Consider the following 11,724-nt stretch of genomic DNA (forward strand, 5'->3'; position numbering starts at 1 on the left):
CAAAATAAATAATAATAAAAAAAAAACAATGGAAATCATATATGATATGTATATTTCTTTTATTACGTATGTATGTATGTTTGTATGTATATATTTTTCAATGAGTAAACAGGTGATATAATAAAATTGAGAAAAGTTTCAAATTTATCACAGAGAAACTGATAAAACAAACCTAAAACTAGTTAACAAATTAATATATTTATATAACAGTATTTGGCGACCGTTTGAGCCGACTTTTGACTAGATATCTCACCCTGTTTCAGTTTTGTGTATTATATTTGTATACATTTTAAAAAATAACGATTACACATATAACTTACATCTATGAGTAAAGTAACAGTCCCATTTGTTTTTATACTCGTAAGCTTATAACAATAATTAATACTAAAAAACGTAATGAAATGAATTGTACTTAGAAAAATGTCTTTTATATATATATATATATATATGTGTATATATGAAACAGTGCGTATGAATTTTGGATTTTCGATTGAAGAAGCACGTTTTTTTTCTGTCTTTAAAGCATATGTGTGTGTGTGAGCGAACGTTAATTACTTATTTTCAAAGGTTCAATTTAAAGAGGAGTCGTCTAATGCTGCCGCTAATGAAAACAAAAGTTGGCTTGTCCGCTTCGTTACATGGCCAAGTAATCAATTCGTGGATAATAAATCTCGTTTAAATTGCGAATTTTGTTTTCGCTAACCGGCACAGCTGAAAAATATATAGAGATGAGTTTACCGCTCGGTTTTATGTTCTTAATTTAGCTTTGATGCGTATTTATATTTGGTCATTTTTTAATAGTCTTGTATTGTTTAGTTTTGGTATGTTAATTGAAGGGATATAAATGGAAGACAGAAGTGTGATTTGAAAAGATAGGAAGGGGAGACGGAAATATTTATCATAACCTATAAAATCTTAAATACATAATTGTAGCAAATGTTTCTCTAGCAGTTCTCTTACGATAGGAAAATGCATAGAATATTATAGTATGTTAAACGTCACCTTATGACGCATTTAGAAAAAGGAATTGTTTCTACCTATAGTTTATAATTTCATTTACAAAGACACTATAAAGCTTTACATCATTGATCAATATCGTGCATATTCCTATCTATTAATGGTGTTTAAGGCTTTTTTCACGAATCCTGAATAATGAATGACCTGAGTAATGAGTTGACCTGAAAGAAAAAGCTTATGTATCTCCATAGTGTTTTTGTAAATGCCATAATTTTCTCGTGAAACTATGCATATTGTTGCAACGGCAAATATATCAAGAGAAAGACCACAATAATTAGCTTTTAGTAGTAAACTTAAACTTTTAGTAATAAATAGCACAATAATTCTTTTGTTTACTACCTATCGCATTCGTTGGAGGGGGCCTCATGTTGAGGGCTTTAAGGTTCGAATTCTTTGACCTTTAAAGCAGGCTTTAACTACCTTTCGATAGCAATACATACTTTAATTTACCTCAAAAATTAATGTGAATGTGATCCCTTAGCCCGGCTTTACACGGGAAAGATGGATTAGACCGGCAACGCGCCTGCGCCGGGTACTAGGTGCTGTGTTGTATGGGTGGGTATGTACTATTTCAGACGTCCCGGATGATCCACAACTGGTGGATTCATCCGGGACTCTGAAATAGTACATGCCCACCCATACAATACAGCACCTAGTAACCGGCGCAGGCACGGTGACGGTTTAATCCATGCTTCCCGTGTAAAGCCAGGCTTACTAGATACAATTTGCAACTTCCATTGTAGGAAATAAACAACGTGGCGGGGGGGGGAAAGGCATATCTATTACGACATGCACCAGCCTATCGTATAAGTACTGCATGTGATATAATTCCGTTAACTAAACTAAACGCAATATTTAAATATTACTCCCGCACTGGTCGCTTTGCTTCAACGTATCAATATAAACAAACGAAAGAGCAGTTCTCAAAACAAAAACAAAAAAAGTAGATCATGAAAACGTGATTAGTGATCGATTTTGAGTTCGAATCAGTCAAAATCTCGAGTTCGAATTTTCGTATGATCACAAAACTTCATCTATTGTTAAAAACATACATAACCCCAATTTTTTCATTTTATAATGAATTCATCTACTGTTTGTATGTAATGATATCAATTTCAAGCTTTCTTCCGTAAAAAATAATAAAAACAGGAACAAATTTCACATGTAAAACAAAAGTCAAATAAACCTAAAAATTGCTCTATAATCCTATACAAAGCAAACATCAAAAATTTTGATCCACATTACTTTTCTTCGCGTCGTCGTTCTTATTCGACGATCCGTTCCCCTGTGAACTAGTCGTTTGATCTAAACTACTGCTGTACGTACTATTACCACTGCCCTTACTGTTCTTCGACAACGTTTCGCCGACGTTGCCCAGATTGCTAAAATTGAACACGCTAGACGGAGAAGTCAACAAGTTCTGAACACTCAACGGATTGATTATGCTAGGACTGGTGGTGATCTGATTGTTCTGATTGGACTTGCACGGTCTTCCGACGCCATGCGACGCATTTAACTGTGGGTGTCGGTACGAAACGTGCTTCCTCAGGGCGTCTCGGCTTCTCGAGACGTGGTTGCATGCTACGCAAGCGTGCCGAGCGTTCTGGTGTGTTTCGAGGTGTACCCTCAGGTTGTATTGGTTGCTGAGTCGTTTGTGACAGACGTAGCATGTCGCGTATAGTTTTGCAGTGTTTGTCGTTGCCGCGTGTGTGCCCGGTGATAGTGGGACGTATTTGAGATCGGGTAGTATTTCCGGGCTCGAGTCGGGTTCGCTTTTAATGGCCGCGGCTGCCGACGTTTCCGGAGATGGCTCGCGCTCTGGCTCCGTCTCCATGAATATGTTGTTGCTGGCGAAGATGTCAGCTACTTTACTGCTGCATGATGGTGATGCCATCTCTGTAGTTTGAATCTTGTTAGGGTGCATCAGCTTTTCTGACATATTCAGTTTTGGATTTATATTGAAGTAATCGCTTTGATTGTCTGAAAGGAATTATATTTGTAGTTAAATTACAATCATTTGATGAACGAGGAAATTAATTTGAGTTGAAACCATAGATATAGAATACCATAGATACGCTCTAAGCCGATCACCCTGTTGGACCATGCACACACAAAAAAAAGTACAGAACATGCACACTCTCTCTCTCAGTAGCTAGTTAGCTTCTAAGTAGGAAGGTCGATTGACATTTTTCGAAAATGCCAACGTGTTCAGTGAAATTTTGTTACAATTACTCAAGAAAACATAAAAAGACGGATGGCATCACATATCATAAGTAAGAATTAATATATAATGTCTTCAATTATAGTAGTATTTTAAAATATAATGAAATATCGGCGCGATGTATGTAGTGTTGTATGCAGTGATGGAACAGCGGTCGACAACCTCTGCCACAGGTGTCACTAAATGCACGCGTATACCTTGTTGGCACTGAAGGAAATTCAGAAATCGACATTAAGTTTAAAACTAAAAACAATGAACTAAATATTAAAGTGTCAGCTTTAAAATTGATCCTTGTGGAAGTTACTAATGTTTAAATATTGTAATAGTTGATGGTGATTTTATTATAGTAACATACATTTGTAGTTTAATATAGTGTGTATAGCTAAATATTTTTTTCTTAATATGGCTTTATTAGTTTGGTTTACTGTCACGCGGAGTGTCCAATAAACTAAAACTTTAGTGCATGTACATATACATAAACTGGTTGCTGACCACTGCCGACCGCTGCGTCCTTCCTTTTTTTACACCACTTCCCCGCTAGTTAAACCCCCCACACCCCTCAGTTAGTGGCGATAAGATCTCCAACGAAATTTGTATGTAATGGCATATCTAGGTTATTCTACATCTATGGTTGAAACACTTTATGAGATAAGACTTTCATATAAAAGAAATAGAATCTACAAGAGGCCGTACCGGTAACCGAGTAACAATTCTCTTATTTTCCTTCAACAAGGAGATCGTCTATTCAAATCGGACTCAATTGATTGTCAAGTGTCATTACACATTCAATAGTCTATGGTAGCTTTATAGTAGTAACACATTCACAATTTTTAACATACTTGTAACATGTGCCAATCGGCTGGTAGTTTGACAAGTGTGATTAGTAGATGTGTTTGATAGTGACAGCTCTCTAAGTAGGGTTTTATGAATTGCATATTTGAGACCGATTCGACATGTTTTCGTCTACTGTTGGAGAAGAAATGTAACTCTTTTAAGTTGAATAAACTTCACATACTAACCAATCGTGTGAGAAACGTCTAGAGTTGGCGAAAAGTTCATGTCTTGAGTCCTCAATTGGTTGCATTTTAAATTTTCAACTATTTTATCTATCTTCCTATTTTTGGGTTCTATCTCGTTGAGCACTGGAGTCATATATTTACTAGATTTGTTTATCTTTGTACTTTTCTTAGCCCGCGTCAGCATGCCCGAAGCAGCGGTAAAGGTTGTGTCTCCATCACCTAACAATTCCTCTTTCAAGTGAACACTCTTCTCGTTGTCGGAGTAAGTCTTCGACAACTGCTTGAGCAGTTGCAACTCTTGGTACGCATTTTCATGCATCATCGCACCCGGTACGTTGTGGTCGTTCGGAGTACCGAGCATGTCGCATCTCTTGTGTCCCTCGAACGATTTATGAAAAGGGGAAACGCTCTCAGCGCAACTGGCACTGTCGCTGTTCTGTCGTGATAGTTTCATTTCTTCGAAAGTCGTCGAAAAAGTCGATTCGAATTTCGTATTGAATGAATCGTCGAATTCCGGCTGCAACGGCACGTCCGGGATATTCTGGAATTTTATCACAATACAATTAAAACGGAGATAAATTTCAAATCTCTTCTACACTTTCATTTCATTTACCAAAGCACTATGAAGATACATACGCAAAATTTATATTAGTGTAAATGAATTGAAATGAGCATTATATTATGACAATAATTATATTATTAAAGAGACCCCATTGAGATCAGTCAGTCCGGTGATCCTTAAAGCCCTCGCAAGTCTCAAAAGTCCTGGCAGTAAATTACGCGGCAGTGTGACTTCTCCGGCATACATGAAAGCTACCAAGCAGCACAGTTCGGCCCAGCCCCCGCCTAATATCACGACGACAGGCTGTTGTGTTGCCGGCAAATCCTAAAACAACGTTCATATGACTACTTCCACTCATTATACCAATGAGAATTTTAACCTAAGCAGATCCGAGCACTTTTGTATATATATTACGAATATATTCCCAATTAAAACCTTAAATATATCCATAAAATAGGGACTGCACGTGGATAAAACTATGCGATGGGCTCTCATCGATCGTCCTCCGGCGCACAAAGTCACATCGGTCAATCTTCCCGAGTCCAAAAGTGCTGGTAGTCCACCGAGAACACTACTCTGTATATGTACGACATTAATAATTATTATTCATGTTCACTTTATTCATTGAAGATGATTAAAAGTTTGATTTTTAACGACCTGGTGGTTGTGCCATCTCAGGCAAAACTGTTGGGATGCTTCAGATTCCATCTGTGAACAAGTTAATTAATTATATGGTGTGTGCTTAAATTTTAGATTTTATTGCGTATGAAGAATTTTAACGTATTTTGTATATTGTATTATTTTAAATGTAAATATGTACGTATGCAATGTGCAATGATTAGTTGTGGGGATTCGGCCATCTTGGATATGCTCTATTGAGTGTCTAGTGTTATTTCAGTCGGTTAGTCATTTGTATTAATTTATTAGGATTACAACACAAATGATTCATTCGAACGGAATAGAACATACATAAGGAAGAGACTGCAGTGATTAGCCATTTTATGTATGTAGTTTAAGTATGTTTAAATTATATTTTAAATTTAAAGTCTTGGGGCAACCTGTCAGGTCACACTGGTCATTTTATTGTTATTATTGTTTTAAAACAATAAATTAAATTAAATAAATAAATATGCAGTTGTATACTATCAAATAACATGTAGAGAGAACCATTATACATAGGTACTCAAGGTTCCTAGATAATGCTATTTTTTAATATACACTATGTATAGACCAGACAATTGCCAAAAATTATCTCCTACCTAGGCATACTATCAGCGAATATAACAGAAAAATCAATGAAAACTTATTTATTTACTAAAATTGTCATCAATTATGTTTAGTGTCAGAAGTGATATCACTTGTTCGTTGATATGCTTATTTATAAAGCCCGGACCCTGAGGGGGCCGTTTATTGTTCAAATGTTGTAAATGCATTGCTAAAGGTTTGCCGAACCTTTTTTACAAAGCATTTAAGGTCCTACCTCTACTTATTTATTATTATCATTTATGCAGGGGCGTCATTTCAACTTTTCCCAGGGGGGTGGCAAAACTTTTGACCAGTAAGGAATGACTTTCTAGGGGGGGGGGGGGTATTACATATATTTAAAAAATGAGTGTATATATGAATTTTAGCTATTTCTTATTCAATAATTTGTTTCGTAGGATAAACGTGCTTTACAAATATCTTTCAAAGCAAGAAAAACAAAATATATTTGGGAGTTAACATATTTTTTCTGGAAAAATCGACGTGTTTATATCTGACAAGTGTTCTAAAGGATTGCAATATTCTATTTTTATTGGTTTTTAGTATTTTAATTCAAATTCATAATAATACATTAAACAACGTGGATAGTCCAGTTCAAATCTAGGGGGGCGGCTGCCTATCCCCCCCCCCCCAAAATAACGCCCCTGCATTTATGTATAGTCAAATATACAATTTTCAGTTTTTGAAGCATTTCAATAGTGTTTTTAATCTAGAAAAAATATGAAACTTGTTTAAATTGGCTTAGGACGATTTTAGCTATCATTATTTCTTTTAGTATTTGAATAATTATGTATTTTTTATATGGACTTTTCCCACCAATCAAAAGCGTGCAGTGGGAAGAGCGATAAAAGAACGCTCCTTGTTTTTTTTAGGTTTATTTTTAACTATTGCAACACTTTTCACTGATAGTTCAAAAATGCATTTGGTATGAAAAAAAATTGGAACGATAAAGGGTAAAAATAGCAGTTTTAGTAGGAGCAGTTAGTTTATATACAAACGTTTGTGTGCGACGACAGGGACGACTGGGTTTTAGGGTGGTGGAGTCAGGTCGGTGTCATGTCTACAATGACATAATGAGGGGGGCGCTATCGCTATCGCTATCGGTATTACGCAGTGGCTCGCGCCTGGGGAATAAATCCAGGCTGATTTATTTTTACCAGGGCCTGGAGAACGCGACGCGCACCTATTTCTAGCCTGGAGACCCACCTCCCGCTTATAAATAAATACGAGGGCGAGTGCTGGCGGCCGACTGTCCCTCGCGATACCGCAGGCCCTGCGAAACCCCTTCCCCTCCCCCTCCCACCCCTCGCCAGGCCCCCCGCCCTAACTCGACTATTTATGAAAATACCGCCATCCGCCTCACCCCACCATCGCCATGTGCCACTCGCATTTATTTATAGCGTGCTCATCTCTCCGTCTCTTTCGTTTGAGCGCAAATCTGCACGCGGCGAAAAGGGATGCAGTGTATTCGTCGCCCTTTTCGCATACTGGCAGCACTGCCTTCGCGCAATATTTGAATATTTTCAACGCCGTCTCCCTTATTTTAGAATGGCAACATTTTAAAGATAGGCCAAAATTCAAAACTCACTTATATAGGCTTTGAATTACTACCGACTCAAAGCATCTGGAAAATAATATAAAGGAACGATATATTCCGTGACCGAGATTTTAGTGACTTGCGCGAGATCGCTTTTTGCGGAATAATCACCGAAACGACATACATACATATTATGTACATAGCTCTTGATCAATGTACACTTTTTGATCATTGGATTATAAATATAGAGAATATTAATCTTGTGATTTTTTTATGTCGTCGATGGTACACTGGTGGATCCACTTTTATCAAATTAGATTTTAGTTTTTTTGTTTTTTACATACATATATACAAACATATACCAGGAAGGCTTAACAGGTAAACCCCAAATGCGCCTTCCTGGTTCACATATTGATTAATACATGTAAATCTGAACAATATCTGACATCTATGGTCAGATATTACAAACATCGTACGATAAATAATAATGAATAACTTATTCATGTAACAATACCATAGATCTAGAATAACCTAGATATGGCATTACATACAAATTTCGTTGGAGATCTTGTCGCCACTAACTGAGGGGTGCGGGGGGTTTAACTAGCGGGGGGAAGTTGGGAAAAAAAAGGTTTTTTTCCCTACGACGCAGCGGTCGGCGTTTTTTTTACTTCCCCGCTAGTAAACCCCCCGCACCCCTCAGTTAGTGACGAAAAGATGAAAAGATCTCCGCATATCTATCGACAAGGTCTCCGCAATCGACCTTTCCTACTTAGAAGCTACTAACCTACTGAGAGAAAAGTGTGCATGCGCCATGTATTTTGCATGCGCCAAAAGGGAGACCAGTATAAACCGTGAGGGCGGATCTATGTATTATACATCTATGAACAATACTCAATAATCATCCATAGAGACATCTATGGAGAAAATCTGGCGAAACCTAAGAGATAATAATATTAACTCGAGATTTTTTCGCAACAGAAAATTGGATAATAATGCCAATTTCACAGGAATCGTTTCAAATCAGAAAGATTGACAAATTCTGATATGAAACGACCAACCTCGTCAAACCAAGGTCTGGCCAGCAATGAGACTCCAGCGGGAAGCGAACTCCTAACCTATAGCACGATAGAATACAACACTTACCACTAGACCACACTGCTGGTTTTGATTCAAGTGGCCAACAACTATAGCGTTTTACCTAACAATAATTTTATTAGTGATGCAAGTTTAGTGAGCTTACTTGTGGATATATTTTATTTTTAGGAAGGCCTAACAGGTAAATCCCAATCCGCCTTCCTGACCAATTACAAATATCTATATAATTTTTTTTGAATAATTTAACAAAGCATCATAGAGACATCTATGGATAAATTTTGACAAATATTTGATAAACTTATATATTCGGAGCATTTTTATATAAATCGTCAAATTTCGAGATGCTTAGGAACTCGAAATTTTCGAGACATTTATGGAAAAATATGCAGCATTTTTATTGGAATCAGCGAAATTCAAGATGCTAAAAACTCGAAAATTGCGAGAAATGGGTAAAGGTTGCCAATTTTTTGGAACCGTTTCAATTAAAATTAGACAAATTGGCAAATTCTGATAGGAAACGATCGACATGGAGCCACAAACCAGTGGGACCCTAACCCTATGTTCGAAAGGGTAATTGGACTATTCGTCACATTGGGGTGGTCACAAAGACAATTTTTGCCATGAAAATCGCGAATACACAATATTTAGCACTCAAGTTCTCGTTACTATGATAGTTATCGTTAGTATGATGGACTTTTCGGCTGCCAGATGTTCCGTTATAGAGATTTTAGTGACTTTGTGACGAGTAATTTGTGACCAGTAATCACCGAACCGTTCGAAAGCATATATGCTAACCACCAGTCCACGCCGCTGGTTAGCATATATGCTACTCTACATATGTATTATACATATTTAGAGCGGATCCGGATACGTTCAAGTTAGGGCGAAATCACACAGGGAAGAACGGCACGCCATGTGCTTAGCTCCACGCTGTGGGGGTTCTCCTACATTTCTTCAAATATTGGATACACCGTTATCGATCACTGAAAGGATAAAATTTTACCGAAAACACTCCAGGGGGTGATTTTGGGACGATGTGTGCTAGGCGTGCCTTAAATATGTGCTGGGCATGCCACATATTTTTCGCATGTTTAACCCTTTGCCCGCGTCACCAAATTTAGCGAACATGCCCTGTACGCGGCTGCTTTTTGCGGATTTTGTTATCGCGTTTTCGACTATAAATATAGGTTGTAATATTTTTTTGAATTTTACAACCTATATTTATTTTTTTTGACTACTGCCATCTATTGAATTTGGTAAAGTATACATTTAGTAATATTTTCAACCAAGTTATAAAATTTTAACACAATAGACGGCTCTTATACAGGTTGGAACTTCCAAGACATCTATGCGTGTCTCGCGCGCTGAGGGCATGTTCGCTAGGACATGTATAGTAGTCGTACGCGGTGGAAAGGTTATAAGTATCTAAAAAAAACCACGTGCCGCATTCTTTCCTGTGTAATTTCGCCCTTATACTTATTTATTTTGTTATGGGTCAAAAAATTATCATGACGGTTCTCCATTCAATAAGTTGAAGATCATTTTTTTAGGTAGCATTAGGTGGCATTGCAGAAAACCAATGATCAATAAAGCTTGCCAGTGCTTTTACAATATCGAATAGTACATATGATGTACAAATTTGCACACTCTGAAATCAAAACTTATCCAGAACTTAACAAACGATTCAATAAAAAAGATATTTTAAAATTAATCAATTTATTTCTACGTAGTAATGAAATTTAACAGTAAATAATCTAACTTAATTTTCTTTGTTGGTAGTCGGAGGAGTAGACAAGTACTCTGGGAGTCTTTGCATTTCAATTTTTGTAATTTTCATAGCTACACCTTCAGGTAAGTTTCTCTCAATGTACTCGAGCAACGTATCACACGTTGAACCGGTGATTCGGTGCAAATGTAAAAAGTGAAAATGTGTCCTAATTTCGTACTGTACCCTGTGCTTCTTGTGAACATGCACGGATTTGAGTAGCGTATATCGTTCTTTGTGGGCTATTCTCTGGGTTCGACTGTAATTCAAAATATAAACATACATTTTTACTTCCGTTAAATAAAATCACACATATTTCGATATAAGGATGCAAAAAATTATTACTTTTCGCCAACTTCGATTCCCAGATGTTCAGCTGATGTCTTAGCAAACCAGGAATAACTTTTAAGAACGGCAGGTTCGTTCGACCTTATTTCCAGCTCTACCCTTTTGTATAGTTTGTCGGGTTCGGATACCGGAGGTAAGGCAGAGCTGACGTTGGCCAATGATGCATTTTCGGCAGCTGTACAATATGATGCCTCATTTATCAACAATCTTGGTATAAAAACTTGCAATCGCCCAATTCGAGATATCGAATTCTGAAATACAAAAATGACATAAGTAACTTTGAGGTTAGGCTATTTTCAGAATTGATTATTTTTGATAAACTTATGTGGCAATAAAATACATCAATTTTAATTGAATGATACCTTTATAATGTTCATGGTTTATTTAATAAGAATTAAAAAATGATTGTATTAAATTTGCGGTGAAACTCGGCTAAATGTCAAACGCCAAACACATGCTGTTTTGGTCGTAGCTATGTAAAGGCCAGCCTTATCAAAGAAGACGAATAAATAAATTTAGCTTTTGAAATGAAATAAATCGATGTGGCATGACTGCATGACGGATTCGATTGGTTTTGAAATGTTCATTTGTCATATATTTAACAGACCAAATTCTAATTAAAAGTTTAAAAATTCTAACTAAAGAATTCAAGCCATCAGCTGATTATCAAATGCATACATATTAAGGTCTGTTCATACTTAATAGCACTGCACGGCTTCAGCACTGCACGACTCCGTTTCAAATATGTCATTTTATTACATTTCTATTCATATCTACCTACACGTCGCGGTCACGTCACGTTTACAGCACTTTGGCCGAGTGCAAGGGAAAATCGGCTTACTTATATATTACAGGCCATGACGATACGGCGCAATATTGCTTACGTCGTATTGT

At 36.9% G+C, this 11,724-nt stretch overlaps 2 protein-coding genes across 2 annotated transcripts; both read right to left on the reverse strand.

Annotated features, from left to right (window-relative positions):
• Window positions 1-519: 519 nt before the first annotated feature.
• Window positions 520-7,416, reverse strand: LOC143916617 (uncharacterized). Its single transcript, XM_077437801.1, has 6 exons — window positions 7,081-7,416; window positions 5,477-5,527; window positions 5,255-5,395; window positions 4,967-5,143; window positions 4,258-4,798; window positions 520-2,997 (listed from the first exon to the last, which is right to left on the reverse strand). Exons 2-6 carry the CDS (start codon window positions 5,525-5,527, stop codon window positions 2,240-2,242), a joined length of 1,668 nt encoding a protein of 555 aa, XP_077293927.1. The 5' UTR covers window positions 7,081-7,416; the 3' UTR covers window positions 520-2,239.
• Window positions 7,417-10,271: 2,855 nt separating this feature from the next.
• Window positions 10,272-11,315, reverse strand: mRpS10 (mitochondrial ribosomal protein S10). The gene is made up of 3 exons (XM_077438548.1): window positions 11,193-11,315; window positions 10,828-11,081; window positions 10,272-10,741 (listed from the first exon to the last, which is right to left on the reverse strand). The coding sequence occupies exons 1-3, from the start codon at window positions 11,205-11,207 to the stop codon at window positions 10,477-10,479; spliced, it is 534 nt and encodes a 177-aa protein (XP_077294674.1). The 5' UTR covers window positions 11,208-11,315; the 3' UTR covers window positions 10,272-10,476.
• Window positions 11,316-11,724: the final 409 nt, after the last annotated feature.

This window comes from Arctopsyche grandis, chromosome 9 (genome assembly GCF_051622035.1).
Source record: "Arctopsyche grandis isolate Sample6627 chromosome 9, ASM5162203v2, whole genome shotgun sequence".
Classification (NCBI taxonomy): domain Eukaryota; kingdom Metazoa; phylum Arthropoda; class Insecta; order Trichoptera; family Hydropsychidae; genus Arctopsyche; species Arctopsyche grandis.

What these genes read in the sequence shown, in the direction of transcription:
- LOC143916617 (XM_077437801.1), bottom strand. Translation starts at nt 5,527, where the DNA reads ATGGAATCTGAAGCATCCCAACAGTTTTGCCTGAGATGGCACAACCAC. An exon ending in ATTTTATGGATATATTTAAG is followed by an intron (nt 5,144 to 5,254) that starts GTTTTAATTGGG and finishes ACGTTGTTTTAG; the next exon opens with GATTTGCCGGCAACACAACA. An exon ending in GACTGACTGATCTCAATGGG is followed by an intron (nt 4,799 to 4,966) that starts GTCTCTTTAATA and finishes ATAAAATTCCAG; the next exon opens with AATATCCCGGACGTGCCGTT.
- mRpS10 (XM_077438548.1), bottom strand. An exon ending in GGAATCGAAGTTGGCGAAAA is followed by an intron (nt 10,742 to 10,827) that starts GTAATAATTTTT and finishes TTTGAATTACAG; the next exon opens with TCGAACCCAGAGAATAGCCC.